At 46.2% G+C, this 25,464-nt stretch overlaps 1 protein-coding gene across 1 annotated transcript in view; it reads right to left on the bottom strand.

The window, feature by feature from the left end:
• Window positions 1-15,723: 15,723 nt before the first annotated feature.
• The window catches only part of cpsf4 (cleavage and polyadenylation specific factor 4), a 29,877-nt gene continuing 20,136 nt past the window's right edge, over window positions 15,724-25,464 (bottom strand). The window contains exons 6-8 of the mRNA XM_072480906.1: window positions 20,997-21,072; window positions 19,463-19,639; window positions 15,724-16,874 (exon numbers count right to left, since the gene is read on the bottom strand). Coding sequence (XP_072337007.1) covers window positions 16,806-16,874; window positions 19,463-19,639; window positions 20,997-21,072 — 322 coding nt within the window. The 3' untranslated portion in view covers window positions 15,724-16,805. The remainder of the gene's footprint in view (window positions 16,875-19,462; window positions 19,640-20,996; window positions 21,073-25,464) is intronic.

Raw genomic sequence — 25,464 nt, 5'->3', positions numbered from 1 at the left:
CGACTAGCCATCTCCTTTTCTGGGCCAGTCCCGTGTCCACGCCTCCCTCACCCTCCAGTCCCCCAGACCACCTCTTCTGTGTCCCATTCCTTTTCGGCCAGTGCAGCAGCAACCCTTTTCCCCCCCTTCCCCCCCCACTAGACCCCTGTCTAGCTTTTTTGCTCCCCACCCATGTCACTCCCGTAAGTCAGTTGACGCCTGCTGACCCCGGCTTCCCCCGCCGTCCCATTGACCTCCCCGTGTGGGAGTCTCCCAATCAATATGCATTCCTTCGTTCCCCCTCCCGCCTTTCTTCCCGCGCGCGGGAAAAAACCCCGCTCTTTCCAAAGCCTGCTCCGCCCCCTCTGGCGCAGCTCCTGTCGCGGCCTTGTCTCTCTCTCCCCCAGCCCACGTAACATTCCCTGCGCGTGATTGACCCCCTATATACAACCATCACACATCAAACCTCAAACATCCCCCCCACCCTCACAAACCCTCAGTTAGAGTCCAACTTTTCGGCTTGTACAAAGGTCCACGCCTCTTCAGGCGTTTCAAAGTAATAGTGTTGGCCCTTGTATGTGACCCACAGTCGCGCTGGCTGCAGCATTCCGAATTTCACTTCTTTCCGGTACAACGCCGCTTTGGCCCGGTTGAAACCCGCTCTCCGCTTTGCAACCTCCGTGCTCCAGTCCGGGTATATTCGGATCTTTGCATTGTCCCACTTACTGCTCCGCTCCTTCTTGGCCCATCTCAGGACCCACTCTCTGTCCGTGAACCGGTGGAACCTCACCACCATCGCCCCTGGCGGCTCATTTGCCTGGGGCTTCTTCGCCAGCACCTGATGTGCCCCGTCCAACTCCAGCGGCCTCGAAGGGGCCTTCGTGCCCATCATCGCCTCGAGCATCGTGCTCGCGTATGCCCCGGCATCGGCCCCCTCCACTCCCTCAGGGAGACCCAGGATTCGCAAATTCTTTCTCCTCGACCTGTTCTCCAGGTCTTTGAGTCTTCCCGCCCACCTCTTGTGTAGCGCTTCGTTCTGCTCCACTCTCACCACCAGGCCCACGAGCTCGTCCTCCTTCTGACTGACTCTTTTCTGTACCTCCTGGATCTTAACTTCGTGGGCCTTCTGGGTGATCCCGAGTCCTTCAATTGCCGAAAGCATAGGTGCCAACATCTCCTTGCGCATCTCCTCGCGCTGCTCCTCGAAGCAGCGCTTGATGAACTCCTGCAGCTCCCCTTTGTCCCTGGCCGCCGCCATTTTGTTTTCTTTCCCTCGCTTGCCCCGTTGCTCCTTTGGCCGTTACACTTCTGGTCCTTTTCATAGAAGTTGAAGGGGGAGCTCTCTCTTCCCTTCCCCATGGGTTGCGTCGAAAAAAAGTTCCGTTGGGGCTCCTCTAACGAGCCTGAAAGTCCGTGGTAGCGGGAGCTGCCGAATCGTGCGGCTTAGCTCCGCATAGCCGCAATCGGAAGCCACAATGTGGATCATTAACCATACCTCAGAAACCTCCTCTCAGCACGAGCAGATATTGACAATGAAATCCAGCATCGGCTCCAATGCGCCAGTGCAGTCTTCGGATGCCTGAGGAACAGAGTGTTCGAAGACAGACTACCAATCCAGCACCAAGCTCAAGATTTACAGAGCAGCCTAGGTCCCCACCCTCCTGTATGGATCAGAAACATGGACAATGTACAGCAGATACCTCAAATGGCTGGAGATGTCACCAGTGTTGCTTACCTCAAAATCCTGTAAATCCGCTGGCAAGATAGGCCGACTGACGTGAGCATCCTCTCCCAGGCCAATCGAGCACTGGTCATGCTCGATCAGCTGTGATGGGCAGGCCACATTGCCTGCAGCCTCCTGAACAAGTGTTCTACTCTGGGTTCCACAATGACAAGCGATCACTAGGAGTGCAAAGGAACGCTACAAGGACACTCTGAAAGACTCCCTAAATAAATGTGACCACCATCACAAATGGGAATCACTTGTCTTAGAACACACAAACTGGAGAAGAAGTATCCGCGATGGCACCAATCACCTCAAGCATCACAGGGTGAAGTTCAGAGAGAAGGCGTAAAGAGCGGAAAGAGACGCAGAATCCAGTGTCCCACCCATGGGCGTGGAATGCCCTGCCTGCAACAGTAGTGGACTTGCCAACACTAAGGGCATTCAAATGGTCATTGGATAGACATATGGACGATAAGGGAATAGTGAAGATGGGAGATGGGCTTTAAAGTTATTTCACAGGTCGGCGCAACATTGAGGGCCGAAGGGCCTGTACTGCGCTGTAATCTATTCTATGCCATCAAATACCACCTGCAAACCTGTGGCAGAGTCTGCAGATCCAGGATTGGACTATTCAACCACTGCAAAACCACCTCCTCGGAGTGGAAGCAAGTCATCCAAGACCCTGAGGAACTGCCAAGAAGGCGAAAACGACTCATAAGCCTGTTGTGTGGCAGTGTATCAAATACCTTTTGGTCGTCCCTGTACAGCACATCTACAGCATTTCCCTCATCAACCCTCTCTGTTACCTCATGAACAAGCTCCAGTTAAACACATTTCCCTTAAGAAATGCTTTGTGTTTTGCCCATTCTCCCCATGTCTGCGTGGGTCTCACCCCCCACAAACCAAAGATGTGCAGGTTAGGTGGATTGTCCTTTAATTAGAAAAAAAAGAACTGGGCACTTAAAATTTTTAAAAATGCATTGTGCTTTTCTTAATTAATCTACATTCATCCATAAGGCAAAGTATGGAATTATTTTATTTTATTAGCAGAGGCATATAATTTAAGAGCAGGGAGGTTATGCAGAAATTTATAAATCATTAATTAGGTCATTACTTGGGAGGACGGCACAGTGGATAGTACTACTGCCTATGGCGCTGAGGACCCAAGTTCCATCCCGGCCCCGGCTCACTGTCTGTGTGGAGTTTGAACATTCTTCCCGTGTTTGCGTGGGTCTCACTCCCACAACTCAAAGATGTGCAGGCTAGGTGGATTGGCCACGCTAAATTGCCCCTTAATTGGAAAAAAAAAAAAATTGGGAATTGTAAATATATATTTTTTAAAGGCCATCACTTGAGTATTGTGCAGTTCTGGTCCACTCATTACAGGAATAGTGTAATTGCATTAGAGAGGGTACAGAGGAGACTTACAAGGATGTTGCTAGGACTAGAAAATTGCAGCTATGAGGAAAGATTGGATAAGCTAGCGTTGTTCTCCTCAGAACAGAGGCTGAGGGGAGATTTCAGATGTACAGAATAATTAGGGGTCTGGATAGAGTGGATGGGAAGGACCTGTTTCCTTTAGCAGAGAGAACAGTAACTTGGGGGGCATAGATTTAGTGATTAAAGGAGAGATGAGGAAAACCTTTGTCACCCTGAGAATGGTGGGGGTTTGTGACTGACTGCCTGAAAGGGTAGCAGAGGCAGAAACCCTCAACCCATATAAAAGATCTCTGGATGTGCATCTCAAGTGTTGAAACTTGCAGGGCTATTGACCAAATGCTGAAAAGTGGAATTTGGCTGGGTGGCTTGTACTTCGGCCGCAAAGACACGATGGACCAAATGGCCTCCTTCTGTGTCATAAATCTTCTATGATTCTATGTGACTATTAAATTGTCTCAAATAATTGTTTCTAGAAGTTTCCACCGCACTGAAATTAACTGATTATCCTGTAGTTGCTGGGCTTATCCTTGCACCTTATTTTCCTTTATTCGTTCGCAGGATGGGTCACTGGCTGGGTCAGCATTTGCTGCCCATTCCTGAGGGCATTTAAGAGTCAACCACATTGCTGTGGGTCTGGAGTCACATGTAGGCCAGACCAGGTAAGGATGGCAGATTCCCTTCCCTCAAGGACATTAGTGACCATGGTTTCATGGTTGTTATTAAAATTTTAATTGCATTTTTAAAAATTGAATTCAAATTCCACCATCTGCCCTGGGGGGATTTGATGTCCCCAAAGCTTTACTCTAGGTCTCTGGATTATTGGTCCAGTGACAATACCATTACATTACTGCCTCCTTGAACAATGGTGTAATGGTTGCAATTCTCCAATCCTCTAGCACCACCCCTGAAGCCAAGACTGAAACATTATAGCCAATGTCTCCACAATTTCCACACGCAGTATCCTTGGGTGCACCTCATCCTGTTCTGGTGCCTTACTTACCTTAAATACAGGTAACCTATCCAATACCACCTTTTCAATTTTAAACTCTTGTGGTGTCTGAATTGCCCATGGACTCAGTAGCAATCTTCCTTGGTAATGGCAAATGCAAAATATTAATTTAATACCTCTGCCTCCATGTCTAAATCCCATTTTTGGTCCATCATCGTGATTGGGTGATAAGATTTGTAGCTGCGGGGGGGGGGGGGGGGGGGCAGCACGGTGGCACAGTGGTTAGCACTGCTGCCTCACGGCACTGAGGTCCCAGGTTTGATCCCGGCTCTGGGTCACTGTTCGTGTGGAGTTTGCATATTCTCCCCGTGTTTGCGTAGGTTTCGCTCCCACAACCCAAAGATGTGGATTGGCCACGCTAAATTGCCCCCTAATTGGAAAAAATAAATTGGGTACTCTTAAATGTATAAAAAATAAATAAATTTGCTGCTGCATTTCCCCAGTTGAATGCATGCTAGTAGTGCTTCATTGTTTGGAAAGCTCTTCGAGATGGAAAGATGGAAAGCTCTGCCAATGGATCTCGATCCCATCTGACTTCTGTGCTTTTATAATACCAATCCCACAACTGCCATGTAGGATATTTAAAGGGAACAAAATCCAAATGCTGCATTTTGGTACAATCTAAAAAAACGCAATCCGGCAGAATAAAGAGCATTCACCCATCTTCTCGGCTTTATTCCTTTCTTAGCTAACACACAATGGAATTAAGGATAAATACAGGTTAGCTAACCCCTAATACTGCTGCTGTTCGATAATCAGTCACTAAAATATGGAAGAACAACCTACGGCATTTTCTTTTCAACTTTGTTACAATCCAGGATTGTCCCTTCATCGGAGTTCCCCCAATAATGAAAGAAAACCTTGTCTGCCATTTTTCCTACTGGTGCTGATTATTTCAGAGCTGCAGACGTTCCCAACAGTATTCCAGATACCAAAAATCTATTTTGGCAGTAAATTCAGTATTTTCATTTCAAAGAATAAATGCCCACCAATCTGCAGTATAAATCTAAAACAAGAATGGAAAATGCAAATCTAATGCTGTTACACAGATGTACATCATGAGTGGTGTTTTGAAATTAATCTTCAAACATTCAGTAAATCTAATAACGAAAAATTCTATAATATTGCACAGAGATCAATGTAGCAGGGTTTAAATTAACCATTTCTGAGTTTTTAAAATGATTACGATGGATTCCCGATTCCCAGAGAGCTCAATAAAACCAAAGACTACCTTCGTAACAACTACCAAACATTTTAAAATTGCATCACATCATACATTACAATTCTCAATGTTCTCCAGGCCTTCGGTGATGTAGATAGTGTACATGTGTGATTGTGTAGTTGACCCTCGACCTGATTTTTAAAATCCCAATAAAGGATTACCTCCATGCGAGACCGCGCGAAGGATCACACAAATGCTCTGTAGAGTGTGCGAGGCGGGGGGGGGGGAGAATGAGAGTGCGGGGCCTCCGCACGGGGCCCTCCCTTCTTCCAGTAGCAGCCCTCACGCCTTCCAGCAGCAGCCGTCGGCAAGGAAACTAGTCACTACAGCGAACGCTGAATAGCGATCAGCTCCTCTTTCTTCCTCCCCCCCCCCCCACACACACACACACAAAGCCCCCCAGTGTAGCCATCTGGGATGGCCACTTCCCGATTACAAAATGGACACTTTGCAAAGATTGCAGGGAAAATGGACAATACTGAGAAAACAAGCAGGTTCAGGGTTTGTCTGTTTATTGGAGCCGCAGCTCCCAGACAAGACCAAAACTGTAGGCCTATTAGCATACTAATGCCCATCTCCGGGAACAAAAGAGTAACATTTGAGTAACCAATACTAAGGCAGACACCCCGGCCGCCGGCCAGAGGAGACCGGAACAAAGCAGGCCAGCGGCCACCCAGGACACGCCCAGCCATCAGGGCACCCACCCCTTTATTGGATGAGATCAGTATGAATGATCAAGAAACGGCCCAATTGATTGGGGCCAAGTTCAAGGCCCGCACAAAAGAGCACAAATCCACTTTGGGTTTAAGAAGGAGCCCCCAAGAGAGAATCATTCTCTTGGACCCGGCTCTCACCGAGGAGAGACCTGTCCACCAACTGCACCAGAAACAAGTAAGTCCAAGGTCAACGCACGCTACCAGACAGACGACCTTAGCTGTTATCCCGTACCAGTTCCACCCCAGCAGCCTCAGAACCGAACAACGGCCATTGTTCCTCTGACTGAGTGGCCGCCCGAAGCTAAGTATGGGCTTTAGCAGTAGTGATAGTTTAGTCTGTAGTATTTGTGCATGAGTATATTTAACTATTTGTGTAAATAAATAAGCATTTGACTTTGAACTAACTAACTGGTGTATCGAGTCTTTGATCAGTATTCGGTTTGAACCTTGTGGCGGTATCGAAAGATACCTGCCGACTCTAGAGCAAACGTAATTAGAATTAAGGAAGGTGACCATATTGACCGCCATATTCAGAGCCAACCAAAGAGAGCAACATTTACTGGCGACTCTGGGTGGGGCTCGATCTAGAAGTGGCCTAGTCACTCCGAGAGAACCCAAATTTGAATTGGAATCCAATTGGAAACAGAAAAACCACAAGTGTAAGAACGATACTGATCAAACCTTCGAGATTCGGAAGTGTGTTAATGCATGCGTACTAACAAAGATATAAGGTAAACCTGAGAGATTTTGTTGCGTAAAACTGTCGGGAGTTTTGTAGGCTGGAAAATAGCGTAAGCCATACCCGTGTTTACATCACCACTTTATCACCCCGTGTTCCAAATTCAGTAAAGAACCCAGAGATAGAGAGAAAATGGCAATGAAGGCAATGGAACGCCTTATGAACCCCCAAGAATTTGAGGTCGCAGCGACCAGTAGAGTAGGACAGTGTCCGGCATGGGAAGAAGAGATCAGAAAATATCTCAAAGGGAAAGGATGTCCCCTTTGGAGTGAATTCTGCACCAATGATGAAACAGGTCTCGGGAGTATAGGACATACTTGGTGGGAGAACCCGTCAGAGATCCACAAGAAGAGCTTAGGGAAAGCTCGCAAGCCGATGGCAATCGTGTCCTGCTTGGCACAATTGCGAGGCACAGAGGAGGTCATTACGACGTTCCGTAGAGAGATTGAGGAGAGAGACAGAAATAGTGAGGCAAATTTGAGAAGGAGAATAAGGAGTTAAGAGAACAGTTAGCAGCAAGGGTCAGAGAGGTGGATGATGCCAAGAGGGCACACCAGTCTTGTCTCGCCCATTTGAGTAGTTTTCAGACCCAGTACGATAAGGCCTACCAGGACACGCAACGCGCGGTATTGGTAAGACAAGAAACCGAGCAACAGGTAGAGCAATTGCAGAAACAGTGCAATGATTTAAAAGCAGCCCTACGAGCGTTCCACACTTCCACGACGGAACAAAGGCAGAGCTCCATAGATCACGTAAAGTGCCAGAAGCAAATTGCAGAATTGCAATCTCTGCTTTCTGTCCAGAATGGGTTTCAAAGTACGTTTGGACCTCAGTTAGACCAGGAAAACGGCCCCGATTGGCAGGAGTTAAATGAAACTGGCCACAGATACGTACATGGGACATGTACGCAAGAAAAACCCCAAAAGAGGGAAGCACCCCAACCCCCGACTGAACAGGCAGAACACACCCCCATGAACCCTGTAACCACACACCGCAGCAGCAGTAGGAAACGCAGATTTCCTATATACAACCCCGTTAACCGTGACCCAATTACGGGACGCGTGTGGACAAATTACACCGTTCCTTCCCACATCAGACCCCCACCAGTTTTTCGCTAGAGTTAAACAGCAGGCTACCACGTACGGCCTGGACGAAAAGGAGCAAGTGAAGCTCACAGTTTTAAGCCTCGACCCTTCAGTCGTGGCAGCCTTTCCCGACCCACAATGTAGGAGGAGGCACACTCCAAGAAATGCACACAGCGATCCTGGATGCGATCAGCTATAACAGAAGAAGGCCTAAACAAGTGTAGGCAAAAGAAAACAGAGCACCCCACAGCGTTTGCTGGACGCTTGTGGATACACTTCACAGCAGTATTCGGAGAATTAGCCCGCGCCCATTTGTCCGCAGATAATATGGCCAAATGGACTTGAATCCTAGTCTCTCATGCGACAGAGGCAGGACAGAGAGCTTGCGCAAATTACGACCCCTCAGACGAGGCCCACAACGAGAAATGGGTTTTGAAAAGATTGTCCCGCCCTTGGGAACAATCCGTCCAAGGCAAAACCGCATTTGCAAAACCAGAGGAAGAGCAGGCAGACATGAATCCAGTCAGGACGCACCAGAACCCCGCATGGGTAAATGAGGGGAGGAACAACCCACAGCAGCCTAATTCCCAGGAATGTTACAACTGTGGACAATTAGGACACTATGCACGAGAATGTCAAGCCCCCCAAAAGCAGCAGAAACCCCAACAGACGGGCACCCTAAATAAGAATAGGGCAAAGCCAATCCATAGCGTTAGCGCCCGTTCAGAGAACGTAGACATGAACGGCACCGACTGACGGTATTCGGGCTCCCCAACTTGGGTCTGCAACACCCTTTGGGACAAGTCCGGTAGACCGGTAGTAGCAGGCAAAGTCCGGGGACACCCCGTAGAATTTCTTTGGGACACAGGAGGGTCCCGCACCACGCTCAATTCCTCCACGATGTTTCAGCGAAACACGTGGCCCACCACCGACACCATTACACTCAGCGGCTTTACAGGTCATTTACAACAAGGACACATCACAGCCCCTGTAGCGATACAAATAGGGAACATTACGACTAAACACACCGTAGTTTTGGTCGATCTACCCCAGACAGCTGAACACATCCTAGGAATCGATTTTATGAGCTCCCACAACCTCTCTTTTGATCCGGTTAATAAATGTGTTTGGAAAATGGCAAAGGCAGCACGAGACCCCGCCACGCTCACAGTTGGAGAGTATGCAAACAGAATCAGCGCAGTAGGAGACTTCTGGTTCGACCTCCGAGCCATTAGTCAGAATAAAGAAGTGAGGGAAGTCCTGCAGCAACACAAAGCAGCATTTGCACAGCACAAGCACGACTGTGGCAAGATAGCTGGCTTGGTGAACATTACATGTCCCGACCCCAGACCTCAAAAGCAGTACGGTTTTCCCCAAGAAGCAGAGGGAGAGATCTCCAAAGGAATAGAGAGTCTGCTTGATCAAGGCGCACTCCGATCAGTAGCCTCCACAAATAACGCACCAATGTTGCCCGTCAGGAAACCCAATGGATCATGGCGACTGACCATTGATTACCGGGAACTGAACAAAGTAACCCCAGTAGCAGCCCCCACCGTAGCCACGAGTCCCGAGACCATGCTCAAACAGGGACTACAGTCAAAAAAAAATTTGGTTTTGGACATTAGCAACAGCTTTTGATCCATTCCATTGGATAAAACATGCCAATAAAAATTTGCCTTTACACTCCAGGGACAATATACGTGGACGTGCCTTCCACAAGGCTTCCACAACTCCCCCTCCATTTTCCACCGACAGCTGGCAAATGGACTAGCAAAATTTTCCCGACCCGATTGTCTGGTCCAGTATGTAGATGACTTGCTACTACAGACAGACACAAAGGGAGAGCACATTTCGCTTCTCGCCAAACTCCTAGGACTCCTAAAACAGATTGGATGTAAGGTCAACCCCAAGAAGGCCCAGATTTTGCAGGAAAAAGGGATTTACTTGGGTACAGTAATCACTCATGGTAAACGCGAGATCGAGCAAAAGAGAATTGACTCGATCGTCAAATTGCCCCTTCCCCATAATGTCTCAGCCCTCCGGTCATTTCTAGGACTGGTTGGCTACTGCTGAAACCATATCGACGATTTTGTCACAAAAGCAGCGCCCCTATCCAACCTTCTCAAGAAACAGGCACCTTGGGAATGGCTTCCACAGCACACGGATGCCGTGGATGCTTTAAAAAGAGCACTCAGCACAGCTCCCGCATTACAGGTCCCAGATCCACTTTCACCGTACGCAATCGAAGTAGCAAGCACCGACTGAACCCTTTCAGCGGTACTCCTCCAGGAACGCCATGATCAATTACGCCCCGTGGCATACGCCTCACGCCTGTTAGATCCTTTCTAGCAAGGATTTTCTGCCTGCGAAAGGCACCTGCTCGCAGTTTTTTGGGCAGTACAGTACTTCGCCTACATTACAGGACTCAACCCCATCACCATTCTCACTGAACACACCCCAACACAGCTATTATTAGACGGTCGACTTAAAGATGGCACAGTCAGCCAAATCCGTGCAGCCCGTTGGACCCTTCTTTTACAGGGACGGGACATTACAGTTAAAAGAATCAAGACCCACACTTTCCTAACCGATAACTTACTATATGCAGGTACCCCACACGTGTGTGAGATCATCTCCACTAAACATAATACAGGACCTTTTATACCCAAGTCAGCTCCCAGGAAAGCAGGTAATACACCCGAGACCCCAGCCCACAGACACGTGCACACCCCTTAGAATCTATGTGGATGGCTCCTCCAGTTTTGAATAGAAAGAGAATCACCGGTTGCGGCATTTATGTAGAGGACACGCAGGGACGCGCCCTTGACGAGATTCCATTGAAGTTGCCAGGACATCTAGGCTCGCAGGCAGCAAAACTGGAAGCCATAGCTTACATTGTTGATCACCCTGACTCGTTTCCTACCCCAGCGGACATATATTCGGACAGTTTATATGTCTGTAATAGTTTAACAGAATTCCTACCCCTGTGGGAAACTAGAGGATTCGTTTCCGCAGACGGAAAGCCCCTACCCTCAGCCCCATTACTCCGGCATATCCTAGAGACAGCTAAAGATAGGAAATGTGGTATAATTAAGGTTCGCAGTCATCACCGTTCTTCCCCCCCCGGTAACGTTAAAGCAGACGCCCTAGCGAAGGCAGGTTCCAGACATGGTTACTTTTGGAACACCCCAGTACACGCGGTTCAGGTCTCAGACCAACATTCAGGATCTAGCGAAAGCTCAAAAAGATGGAAAACTCAGGGAAATTTTAAAAGGAACCTTCCCAGCCCCGTACGATGAGTTTAAGAACGCAGTAACCACACATGACGGTGTGATTTTGAAAGACGGCATTTATGTAGTTCCCAGCCAGGACAGGAACCAGATTATTTGTCAGTTCCATGACAATCATGGACACCAAGGCATTGAACCCACCCTAACCCACCTCAGACCTCTCTGCTGGTGGCCTGATTTAAATGCCGATGTTACTCACTACATTGAAAATTGCTTGCTCTGTGCCCAGAACAATCTGGACAGATATGCACAAAAGGTTCAGCTTAGTCACACCCGCCCGTTTATGGCCCCTGGACGAATTTGCAGGTAGATTATATAGGACCCCTACACGCCTGCAGAAATGGTTTTAAGTATGTGTTGGTGGTCATCGACACCTTCACAAAATGGGTGGAAGCTTTTCCATCCAGAACAAACGGCTAAAACGACAGCTAAAATCCTAACACAGCACATCTTCACAAGATGGGGCCTCCCACGCCGTATAGAGTCCGATCAAGGCTCCCATTTTACAGGACGAGTAATGAAGAACGTCCTCACAATATTCGGAATTAGGCAGAAGTTTCACATAGCCTACCACCCCCAGTCAAGCGGCACTGTAGAGAGGATGAACAGGACTCTAAAAGCCACTCTCAGGAAAATGGTGCAATAGAACAGCACCTGGGATTCAGTTCTCCCATTTGCTTTAATGTTCTTACGAAACACAGTAACCACGTCCACAGGATACACCCCCCACACCCTCATGACCGAACGCCCCATGAAAGGGACAGAGTATTTATTAGGACTGGATTTGGCCAGCCCCGCAGTCACCACCCTTACACGTGAAAATGCTGTACAGCAGCTTATTTAGAATATAAAGGCAGCTCGCAGCAGCTGAGAGACTTGGGACCAGGAGGAAACAAAGCAAGGCTTGTTTCGATAAAACGGTACACGCCACCGAGTTTGTAGTAGGGCAGCAAGTGATGCTTTCCCTATACAACCACAGTTCATTCCTTTCCCCCAAATTTTCCGGACTGTACTCCATCTCTGACAAAGTCAGCCCCTTTGTATACAAGAACACGTATCCCAATGGCAAGTCTGCGTGGTTTCACATAAACCAGCTTATGGCTTGCAGAACAACCATGAACACCACATCTCGCTCGCAGCAGCAGATGAGCACACCCCGCCCACAGATGACGCATTCCTATTCTCCCCCAGCCTGTCCTCAGACACATCTTCAACTCCACCCCCAGAGGCACAACTCCACCTCTCCCTTCCTTCAACCAGCAGCGACAGTGATAGCGATAGCAATGACGACAGCCACAGCACACCACGTTATGATTACACCCCTGCACCAGGCCCCACTCCCAGCGAATCAGAGCATGATTCCAGTGACCCCTTCGAAATCACATACATCAAAGCCCCTGACCCAGACCCACCGCCCGATGATTACAGATTAAAACCTAGTAGCTCCAACCTCGACACACGATTCTGGCACCGAAACAATTCGTTCAGGCTCATCCATAATGATGAGATGGACCCCAATTCGCCCCAAGCAGCTTTAGCCAAGCTACTCCAGTCAAGAGTATGGCAGCCGGGAGAAGATGATGACATAGAGTCTGACTCCCACCAAACGAATCCCTTTGCGACCCTGTTCACTACTGAGCAATGAGGTGTCCACATGATGGCAAAAAGGAACCGATGGAGAGATACAGTGTCCTTTCAGATGGAACCTGCACCATGTTTGTAATGTATGTTTGTTCGTTTAATGTACATGTTGAATGTTCTTTGTGAATTTACAAGTTTTCATGGCCCCACGCAACCACTCTTTTGACGCCCACTGGCAGTTAATGGAACAAGTTTGTCGACAGACAACCGTTCAGAGGAACTAGTTTGTCGGCAGACACCACTTATAGCTACTCTTCTGATTCGATCACGAGAGGCAGCCCCCACGACTACCACATTCTTACCCGTTCTTGCCGGTCGCTCAGGCAGTGGAGAAACGGCACTGGTCCCCGCCCTGCCTGAGGACCCCCCCCCCCCTCTGGTCAGCTACACTCGGGTAGAGCAGAAACGGCACTGATCACCGTCCTACCCGGGGATTCCACCCATTTCTTACCCGTCGTGGCACATACGCACCCAATTTTGGCACTTTCAGTTCTAAATTCTTTTGTTGGTTTTTGACGACCCTTAGGTTGCTTCCGTATGCTATTTACATCCTCAATCTAGGATGGTAGATCGCACAGGCTGCGAGATGGCTCGCACTGTGTCAGTATTTTTCTCGGATGTCTTGTGCAAATATTAGGTTTAAAAAAAAAAGTCACAGATGGTGACCAATTTTAATGGGTAATTGGCAACAAAGGACATACAGACAGACATACGAGATCTTAAGCAAGATAATAACAGATATTATGCTTGTATCCATAGAACCTCCGGAACCCCAGAGGAAGAAAAAGACCGACAAAAGAAAAAATGAAGACAACCTTCAGGCTTTTCACCTGGATCTTAGCGGGATCCCTTCAGTTGCGTGCGGACGCTACCCCCCTGACCCCTACCACATAGGCCGTGAATGATTCCCACCCCTGCCATACACTGTACCCAGAGATAGTTAACCCTGAGATAGTTACCCCCGAAACAGTTACCGACACCCCGACCTGGTGTGACAAATTTATCACCTGGTATTCACTATCTTACATCGTAGAAGCACTCTTAGTACTGGTGATATCTGCAGTATCGTGCAGACACTTGGACTCAGAAAATGGCGAAGGAGAGCCTCCCGCTCTCGCACCCTGATATACACGTTTAGGTCCCCTATTTTCAGACTCCAACAAACCTCCCAACCCCTTTAAGTGAATTAAAGTGCATCCGTTCTTCTTTCTGTGTGTTTTGTTTGTTTAATAAAGAAATTTAAAACTCTGTGCTTGACTGCCAAGCCAGAGAAACTTGTGTTGCTGCTATTTGCACAGTTTAAAGTGTTGTAGATTATTTTTGATTGTTTGAGTGAGGATAGTTTATTGAGGATAGTTGAGGTTCCAGTTTTTTATTTTGTAATGCATGCCTGAATGTCATAGCGCCCCATAGAGTTTTATAATGATGTATGTATGTAAAATGATTTTAGGTAAAAATTGCGATTCATAGGATAGGGCAGTGCTTATGGGTGCCCCACTTGGTCAGAGAACAAAGACAACGCGGTAATGTGATCCTTCACGCTTCGTGTTGAGGATCACAAGGAGGAAGTGTAGCCACCTGGGATGGCCACATCCCGATTACAAAATGGACACTTTGCAAAGATTGCAGGGAAAATGGACAATACATAGAAAACAAGCAGGTTCAGGGTTTGTCGGTTTATTGGAGCCGCAGCTCCCAGACAAGACCAAAACTGTAGGCCAATTAGCATACCAATGGCCCATCTCCAGGAACAAAAGAGTAACATTTGAGTAACCGATACTAAGGCAGACACCCCGGCCACCGGCCAGAGGAGACCGGAACAAAGCAGGCCAACGGCCACCTAGGACATGCCCAGCCATCAGGGCACCCACTCCTTTATTGGATGAGATCAATATGAATGATCAAGAAACGGCCCAATTGATTGGGGCCAAGTTCAAGGCCCGCCCAAAAGAGCGCGAAGCCCCTTTGGGTATAGGAAGGAGCCCCCAAGAGAGAATCGTTCTCTTGGACCCGGCTCTCACCGAGGAGAAACCTGTCCACCAGCTGCACCAGAAACAAGTAAGTCCAAGGTCAACGCACGCTACCAGGCAGACGACCTTAGCTGTTATCCCGTACCAGTTCCACCCCAGCAGCCTCAGAACCGAACAACGGCCATTGTTCCTCTGACTGAGTGGCCGCCCGAAGCGAAGTATAGGCTTTAGCAGTAGTGATGGTTTAGTCTGTAGTATTTGTGCATGAGTATATTTAACTATGTGTAAATGAATAAGCATTTGACGTTGAACTAACTAACTGGTGTATCGAGTCTTTGATCAGTATTTGGTTTGAACCTTGTGGCGGTATTGAAAGATACCTGGCGACTCTAGAGCAAACGTAATTAGAATTAAGGAAGGTGACCATATTGACCGCCATATTCAGAGCCAATCAAAGAGAGCAACATTTAGCAACACCCCCTAGAAGCCAGCCAGCCCTTTACAGGAAGCCCCCACTTAATATTTATTTCTTTCCCCCTAAAAAAAACTCATCCTCTCGCTTAAATTACTCTCCTTAAGTACGATGTGTGGTATTTGTCCGATGAGTTGATTTAATATTTCAACGCAAGAAATTGTATTGCGTATTCAAGCAGATTTTCCATATAAAATACGGCACTGTCCCCTTCCAACACCCTCTTTGTGGACTGAGAGCTCGGAATCTTAATTGAGGCCTCATTTTGTTTTGAAAAATATCACCCACTTGATGAAAAGAAATTAGTTTCAAAAGGAACCTCAACACAAAATCTTCTCGGCCCACCAATTCATTTCAGGAACTTCACTGAGAAATTTGAAGGTAATAATGCTGAATATGGCTGCAATGAGATTAAATAAGGACAAGACAACAGGTCTTTGTTAAAAAATATTTATTAAATCGGATAAAAATGAACACGACAATCATAAGGTGATTTAGGTTTCAAGAGTAGAACTTCTGCAACTGTCATTGCATTTTTCTTTTCACAAAACTAAAAACTTTCTTTCCTATAAAATGTGATAACGCACAGGCAAATTAATAAGACACCCTCGCAGGGAATTCTACATGACCTAAAGTAACCCTCATCAATTATTATTTTGCAAATCCAACAGATATTTGCACCGAAGTTGATATCTGACCAGGATTTTCTATTGGTTTTCATATCAGTATACAAGCTTGGGTGGTACACTGTGTTAGTGTAGATCCATCCAGTGCCAATTAGATTAGGATGACTTCACACCCCCTCCCCCAACACTTCTACATACAAGCATGCTTCTCAATTGCCTCACTTTAATCAGAGCATCCCAACGCCAAACAGCCCCACCAGAGAAAAGGAGCAGGCTTAGAAGAGACATTGAGAGCAGCCAAACCTGTAGTTCAACAGAGAACGGAACATCTGCTCAAAGCATTGAGGTGATGCCGCCATACTTGGGAGGTGTGCTTGCAAAAGGCTTCTAAAAACAGATGGGAGCAGCTTCAGCTCAAGACCTGTCTCAGAACCGCCCTCACAATTGGAAAAACTTTACAGAAACAAAACAAAACTAAGTACGTGCACAAAATACGTGATAGAAATATCACAATTTTTAGTATCTTCTATCGATTTTGAGATTCTGCATTTCTCTCTCCCTCACATTTCTTTACCAGTCAGTCCACTGCCAATTCTGTACCAGGTTTCAGTGCAAAATACAAGCTGTGGGACAAACAGTATGGTTGGAAACAGGTACAATGGAAGCTATTCCAAATAGCTTTTTCATTCTTCAGAGCAAGCGCATCCTGACACCAAACCTTAAATACAGTGGCACAGACTACAGTAGCTACTGTCACAATGTGCATAAAGGGGGTGGGAGATAAATTAATTTTTCCAACTTCGAACCCTAGTCACGAATAACCTACACTCCATCTGGGGCATCAGTTGAACTGGAGTTCTCCATCAAAGCATTGTTCACCAGTGAGTCTGCTACTGACCGCTAAGAAATGCCAAGTGTCCTTTGGAACATCGGTTAGCATAATGTCCTTTTTCACCACACTGGGGGGGAAAAAAAAATTATTTCAATGCTATAATTCTACAGACCACAGTCAGTTAAAATATGGAAAAGGAGAAGCACAGTTGGGCCATCATTACCCCACTAAAATGCACCATGAGATTTGTACGGCGATAGGTTCTCAGATGCATAATGGGAAAATTCAAGCTTCTCCCTGATCCTGGAGGGTGCTAAAGCAACATTACTAGGATAACCAATTCATTTTGTACTGACTGAAAGATCCATGTGCAATCAGCTCCTTATTCTTTATGTGAAATATACAAGAATACCTTGCTGTTATATTCTCTGCATGAAGTCAACCCACTTGAATGCACACAATATATGTAACTATGCTTAGGCTACACATGATATCGGGTTATATCCAGTGAAACAGAAGCCCCATCATTGCTATCCAAATCATTTGAGGTCACCATGTACCAGCCAATTTCAATTATAACCTTCTTTAGCCACCTCAAAAGCAAACTTATACACTCTTATGGAGTGCATACAGCAAGCTAGTGAGAAAAGCACTATGGCAATGCTCCCTGGTACAGGCCAGTTAGGCTGACATCAGTCCTCGGGAAACTCCTGGAATCTGTTATTAAAGAAGTTTTAACAATGCACTTAAATAAACATAGTATGATTGGAACAAATCAAAGTGATTTTATGAAAAGGGAAATCTTGTTGGACAATTTTACTAATTGTTTTGAGGATCTAACTGGTGGGATAGATGAAGGGGACCCAGTAGATGTGGTATACCTGGATTTCCAAAAGCATTCAATAATGTGCCACACAATAGATTAATACACAAGATGAGGGTTCTAGAGTTGGAGGATAACATATTAGCATGGATAGTGGATTGGTTAACAATCAGGAAGCAGAGAGCAAAGGGATAAATGGGGCATTTTAAAATTGTCAGGTTGTGACTGGCGGAGTGCCCTGGCCTCAGCTATGTACAATTATATTAATGACTTAGATGAATGCGATAAAGAGTAGTGTGTCCAAGTTTGCTTACAATACAAAGGTAAGTGGGAATAAATGCTTTGAAGCGAATACATGGGGGCTGCAAAAAGATCTCTACGGTTAAGTGCACGAGCAATATGATGGCAAATGGAGTATGATGTGGGGAAGGGGGAGGTTACTTACTTTGGTCACGAGAATAGAAAAGTGGATTTTTTTTAAAAGTGCGAAACTTGTAAATGTTGATGTTCAGAGACACCCCTAGGTGTACACTTTCAAAAGGTTAGCATGCAGGTACTTTTTCTTTTCTTTTTAAAAAATGTTTTTCCAATTAAGGGACAATTTAGTGTGGCCAATCCACCTATCCTGCACATCTTTGGGTTGCGGGGGTAAGACCCACGCAGACACGGGGAGAATGTGCAAACGCCACACAAACAGCGACTCAGGGCCGAGATCGAACCCGGGTCCTCGGCGCCGTGGGGCAACAGTGCTAACCACTGTGCCACCGTGTTGCCATTAGCGTGGAGGTACAACAAGAAAATCGGAAAGTTGTCATTTGTTTGGAAAATTGTGCTTCCTGATTTTACTCTCAAATGGCTAGCTCGGACTTAAAGATTGTATCAACTTATTTTGTACCCCTCCTACCAGAGGAAGTAATCTCTTCATTTCCACCCTTTTAGGAATATAGGAATTGGGAGCAGAAGTAGGCAATTCAACCCTTTGAGCGTGCTCAATCAGATCATGGCTGACCTCTTCCTGGTCTCAAATCCACCTCCTTGCCTGTTCCCCATATCCCTTTAACCCGTTTTTTCAAAAATCAGAAATGTATCCATCTCTTCTTGAAACCATTTAATGATTCAGACTCCACTGCACTAGGGGTCAGCGAGTTTCCACTTTTTCACCACCCTCTGCAAGAAGTAGTTTTTAAAGTGCAAAACTTGTAAATATTGATGTTCAGAGAGACATAGATGTACTCTTTCAAAAGAACCAAAACATTAGCAGGTACAACAAGAAAACCGGAAAGCAAATGGCATGTTGACCTCCATTAGAATTAGAGTAGCAGAATAAGGAAATCTTGCTGCGATCGCACAGTTATGATGAGATTGCACCGGAAATACTGCATAATTGTGGTCGCCATATTTAAGGGTACACTTCCACTGGAGGTACTACAGCAAAGGTTCACCAGATTGGTCTCTGGGATGAAAGGGTTTTCCTGTGATGAGTGGCTGAGAAAATTGGGTCTATATCCTCAGGAGTTACGAAGAACGAGAAGTGATCTCATTGCTCCGCAGGCTGGAGAAGATAAAGTTCGCCTTGAGAGGGTCTGTGGAGGGGTTTGCGTGGAGATGGCAGCCGTTCATCGACTTATTTAATAGTTAGGATGTCAGCATTGTGAGGTGTTTGGGGGGGTTAACCTGGAACTCACTACCTAACAGCGCTAGGGGTGTACCCTACACCATATGGACTGCAGCAGTTCACGATGATGACTCACCATTACCTTAGAGGGCAAATAGGGATGGCCAACAAATGCTTTTTTTTTTATTAAAGAAAGTCACCAATGAAGTAACTGAATAATTTTCCCTCATGGAATTATTTCTCAATGACAATGAACCGTCAATTAGCCTCCTTTTACCTTATAACATGTGACTTGTTCCAAAGGTCTTGGGCCCCGATTTGACATTGGCTGAAACTGGGGTTGCTGCATTGGTCCACAAGATTGTGGAATTGACTTCTGCTGCCCAACGAGAATATTGGCACTGGGAATCTGTACCAGAGAGGATGATCGCTGAAGAAACGGGGTAAGATTTTGCTGTGAAGAGAGACAAAGGTGTTAGCACAGGATTGTCAAACCGCCATGCTTTCTTGGGCAGATTTTTTTTTTTTTACTTTAGTTATTCACAGGATGTAGGCATCGCTGGCTAGGTCAACAGTTATTGCTCATACCTAATAACCCTAAAGATTACATATAACTGGGTACATAGCCAAAGAATGACAAAATGCAAGGTTGAATTCAAAGAAAATACATCAAACCAGTTCGTCAGACCAATTTACAAACTTAATTTCAGTGCCATGTTTAAATCACAGCCTAGATTATGAGTGTGAGTCGGAGTAGCGCTTAAACCAATAACTTTCAAGATGAGAGTTCTATCACTAAGCCCCGGCTGAGAATGAGACCTTTTATGATATTTTTGGGATTGGGATTGTTTTGGACAGTTCGATGGTATATGCACTCCTCCTCCCGTCACCCACTAGAAGCCCCAACTGTTACTGCAATGTGATCTCTAAGTGCTGGTAGCTCTACATGGCCTCACAACTCCCCATTCTACATGTGTGAGCTCCAACAGCATGGTAACACAGTGGTCAGCACTGTTGCTTCACAGCGCCAGGGTCCCAGGTTCGATTCACGGCTTGGGTCACTGTCTATGCGGAGTCTGCACATTCTCCCCGCATCTGCGTGGGTTTCCTCCCACAGGAAGGAAAGACATGCTGTTAGATGAATTGGACATTCTGAATTCTCCCTCTGTGTACCCGAATAGGCACCGGAGTGTGGCAACTAGGGGATTTTCACAGTAACTTCACTGCAGTGCTAATTCAAGTTTACTTGTGACAATAAAGATTATGATTATAACTGAGTAGGCAAGCTACATGCCCAATGGTATCCATTGTCCAGCTTGATCCTGTCCACGTCCAACATAATATACTTTGCAGAAATCGCTGGATAGAAATCAATAGTGGGAAGTGTGGCCTAGGGCTAACAAAGCCAATTGTAATACGATGGTTATTGTCCTGTCCTGACTGAAAGGACCTAATTCAGCAAAGTCCAGGGATCAAATCTGGCATTTTGGTCCGTACGCTTTAGTACTCCACCATGTAATGTCTAAATATTGCCCTACTGAGATGCTGTGCTAACCCAGATGACCCTGAACTCACTATGGGCAGAGGCTGGGAGCAGAAAGATTCTTTACAGAGCTGATGCATATCCTCCAGAACAGGAAGGAAAAGCAAAACAAACTTAGCCAAAACCACTCTTCAGACAGAAGCAGAGGAGAAAATAAGCCCGGTCATTAGCAATAGCAGCAGCTTTCAGCGAATGGGAAAGGGAACAAAAAAAATTGGAGAAAGCAACAGAATAAAGAATTTTGGAAAAAACATGGACAGTAGCTCACCTTTTGGAGTATTTGTTGCTGTTGTTGTAACGGTGGTTGGTCAACACCAGTACCCATTGGCAGCTCAAATCGAGGACTGATGGGAGAACAAAATATATTGAGGTTTTTTTTTCAACAAATCTTCTCTTTTGTGGAAGGCAAAGAGGCCAGCATAAGAGAAATAAGTTTGTAAAACACAACGTATAAAATCCAACCAGTTCCCTGACAGAATGTAAGGATTTAGAAGGTTCCTCCATTTCCACAGTTCAACATACAGAGGATGATAAATGATTAGGTGTAACAGGCCTGCTCTACACCCACTTCACAGGACACCATAAACCATGCTCAAGCAACTCATTCAGCCACCTTTGATTAGTAGGGCACAGTGCTAAACATTACTGGGTTACTACACTCAATGCCTGCAGTGATTTAGAAACACGAAGAGGCCAGGTTTCCATCCCCTCAGGCCAGTTCTGTTAGCCACTTTACATCATAGCTGATCGGTTCTTAAACTTCATTTCCACAGGTTAGGTCCAAACTTTCTTGATACCCTTACGTAACTAAAATCTGGAGGTGCTGTTAACATTTCAATTGACCCCCTCAGCTTTTCGGAGGACATGATTTTTTTCTTTGGAAAAATGGATTTCCTGGTTTTACTCTCAAATGGCTAGCTCTGACTTGTAGATTGTGTCAACTTGTTCTGTACCCCTCCCACCAGCGGAAGGTATCTCTCCATTTCCACCCTGTTAGAAACATAGGAATTAGGAGCAGAAGTAGGCAATTCAACCTTTCGAGCGTGCTCAATCAGATCATGGCTGATCTCTTCCTGGTGTCAAATCCACCTCTCTGGCTGTTTCTCAAATCCCTTTAACCCGTTTTTTTCCCCATCAGAAGTATATCTAGCCCCTTCTTGAAACCATTTAATGATTCAGACTCCACTGCACTGTGGGGCAGCGAGTTCCACAAATTCACCACACCCCTTGGAGAAGTAGTTCCTCCTCATCTCAGTTTTAAATCTACTGCCTCTCAACCTATATCTGTGACCTCTCGTCCTATATTACCCACGAGGGGGAACATTTGGTCAACATTTTACTTTATCAACCCCTCTTAGTAGTTTATATACCTCGATCAGATTCCCTCTCATTCTTCTAAACTCCAGCAAGTATAAGCCCAAACTGTTCAATCTTTCCTCATCCGTCAACGCTTTCATCCCCGGAATCAATCTGGTTAACCTCCTCTGAACTGCCTCCAATGCCACCACATCCTTCCTCAAATAAGGAGACCAGAAACTGGACACAATATTCCAGATGTGGTCTCACCAACACCCAATTGTAACAACACTTCTCTACTTTTATACGCCAGTCCTTTTGCAATAAACGCTAAAACTCCATTAGTCTTTTTCATTACATGCTGTACCTGCATACCGACTTTCCACGATTCATGAACAAAGACACCCAGATCCCTCTGCCCAGGCACATTTTGAATCTGTTTTCCATTTAGATAATAATTTGCCTCACTATTTGTTCGGCCAAAATGGATAACCTCACACTTAGCCACATTAAACTCCATCTACCAGATTTTGGCCCATTCTCCTCACCTATCTATATCCGTCTGTAAACTCTATCTCCTCTTCACTGCCTGATGTCCCACCTATTTTAGTATCATCCTCAAATTTTCCTGTGTTACACTTAGCATTTATATAGATCGTGAACAGTTGAGGTCCGAGGACTGACCCCTGCGGCACCCCACTAGTTACAGTCCGCCAGCCAGAGAACGACTCAATTATCCCGATCCTCTGTTTTTTGTCAGTCAGCCAATCCTCAATCCAATCTAGTACTCTACACCCAACCCCCTGCGATCTCACCTTCTGGATCAGTCTTTTCAATCCCTTTATGATTTAGACTCCTGGTAGTACACCCTTGATGTAATATGTGGGTATTACATCAAAGACTGGCCCACCAACCTAGAGTACATTTATTAAGATAAAAAGGGCAGCACGGTAGCACAGTGGGGAGCACTGTTGCTTCACAGCTCCAGGGTCCGAGGTTCGATTCCTGGCTTGGGTCACTGTCTGTGTGGAGTCTGCACGTTCTCCCAGTGTCTGCGTGGGTTTCCTCCGGGTGCTCCGGTTTCCTCCCACAAGTCCCGAAAGACGTGCTGTTAGGTAATTTGGACATTCTGAATTCTCCCTCTGTGTACCCGAACAGGCGCCGGAATGTGGCGACTAGGGGCTTTTCACAGTAACTTCATTGCAGTGTTAACGTAAGCCTACCTGTGACAATAAAGATTATTACATAAGTGAATGGTCAGCCTGCATAATACGAAGTTACACATGCCATTGATACCGTAAACCTTAACATTACACAACAGCTTTAACAGAGGGTGGAAGCTCCTCCTGACATCAAAGGTTCCTCATTTGATTACTGTACTTCCACACGCCGCATGAATTCTCCACTTGGAATGGATTGGCATTCGGTAGCAGTGACTGAAAGTACCTCCTCCACGTTGTCATAACAACCGGCCCACGTAGGGCCACCCGTCCAGTGGGGTAAACATATAGAGCTTTAAGGGGCTGAGACCGAGTGTGTAGATCTCGCCAACATACACCGAACAGGAACGAGCTATGAACATGTCAGGAACGGATTCAAACTTTGCCACAACTGAAAGGAGTGGACCTACCTTGGTGAGTCAAGAATCAATGGCCTGATGTACTTTTCCACTGCAACAATTATCACCCTTCTACTCCCCCACACTGAATATGTTCTTGCCATCAATGCTTCCTCTATTTTCTCTTTGTGGTGCAAAGCTTATTTGTTTCACTGTGAGGCCCCTGCTTGTACAAATATTAAAGTGAACATTGGTTAACTGTGGCCGGTTTATTTCACAGCACGGGATGGTAGAGATCCCTACGAGGATTTGCAAACGCTGCTCGTGATCTGTTATTACCATAAGCAGAAAATTCAGACTCCTCCCCTCCATTGGGAAGTATAAGCGATTGTAAGCACCTCATAGAGATGCAAGTCCATCTCTACCAAATCCTAACTAATCTCCCCTCCCATAAGAGAGACACACACACACACACACACAGAGAGATGTCTCAATAGCCAACAATGTACTTTTGCAGAATAATCACTGCAGCAATGTAGGAAACTTGGCAACCAGGTTTTGCACAGCAAGTTCCCATGAATTGTAATGTGATAATAACCAGATTATGTTTTAGTGATGTTAACTGAAGGATAAAAAATAATCAGGACAGTGGGTACAACTTTCCATGTTCTTATTCAAAATAGGGTCAAGGGATCTTTCAAGAAGACCGGCAGGGCCTCGGTTTAGTCTCTCATCCAGACAGCGCCACTAATAGTGCAACACTTCCTCAAATCTGCCCTGGGAGTATCAACCTAGGTTTTGTACTCAAGTCATGGGGTGGGACTTGAACCTCCAATGTTGGGGCTCAGAGATATGGATGCTGCTTACATAGTGCCAGCTGACACACAGAGCTCTCCACCTCCTCCGTGCACTCCTCCACTATCTGATCCCCAACATGCTGAGTGTTTTGTTGAACAATCACAGTAATTCTTACTGATGTCATAGAACATTACAGCGCAGTACAGGCCCTTCGGCCCTCGATGTTGCGCCGACCTGTGAAACCACTCTAAAGCCCATCTTTACACTATTCCCTTATCGTCCATATGTCTATCCAATGACCATTTGAATGCCCTTAGTGTTGGCGAGTCCACTACTGTTGCAGGCAGGGCATTCCACGCACTTACTACTCTCGGAGTAAAGAACCTACCTCTGACATCTGTCTTATATCTATCTCCCCTCAATTTAAAGCTATGTCCCCTCGTGCTAGACATCACCATCCGAGGAAAAAGGCTCTCACTGTCCACCCTATCCAATCCTCTGATCATCTTGTATGCCTCAATTAAGTCACCTCTTAACCTTCTTCTCTCTAACGAAAACAGCCTCAAGTCCCTCAGCCTTTCCTCATAAGATCTTCCCTCCATACCAGGCAACATTCTGGTAAATCTCTTCTGCACCCTTTCCAATGCTTCCACATCCTTCCTATAATGCGGCGACCAGAATTGCACGCAATACTCCAAATGCAGCCGCACCAGAGTTTTGTACAGCTGCAACATGACCTCATGGCTCCGAAACTCAATCCCTCTACCAATAAAAGCTAACTCACCGTATGCCTTCTTAACAACCCTCTCAACCTGGGTGGCAACTTTCAGGGATCTATGTACATGGACACCGAGATCTCTCTGCTCATCCACACTGCCAAGAATCTTACCATTAGCCCAGTACTCTGTCTTCCTGTTATTCCTTCCAAATTGAATCACCTCGCACTTTTCTGCATTAAACTCCATTTGCCACCTCTCAGCCCAGCGCTGCAGCTTATCTATGTCCCTCTGTAACTTGTAACATCCTTCCGCACTGTCCACAACTCCACCGACTTCAGTGTCATCTGCAAATTTACTCACCCATC

Source organism: Scyliorhinus torazame, chromosome 17, assembly GCF_047496885.1.
Source record: "Scyliorhinus torazame isolate Kashiwa2021f chromosome 17, sScyTor2.1, whole genome shotgun sequence".
NCBI lineage: Eukaryota > Metazoa > Chordata > Chondrichthyes > Carcharhiniformes > Scyliorhinidae > Scyliorhinus > Scyliorhinus torazame.
Note: the sequence above shows the minus strand (reverse complement) of the source record. Positions and strands in the feature narration are given on the sequence as shown.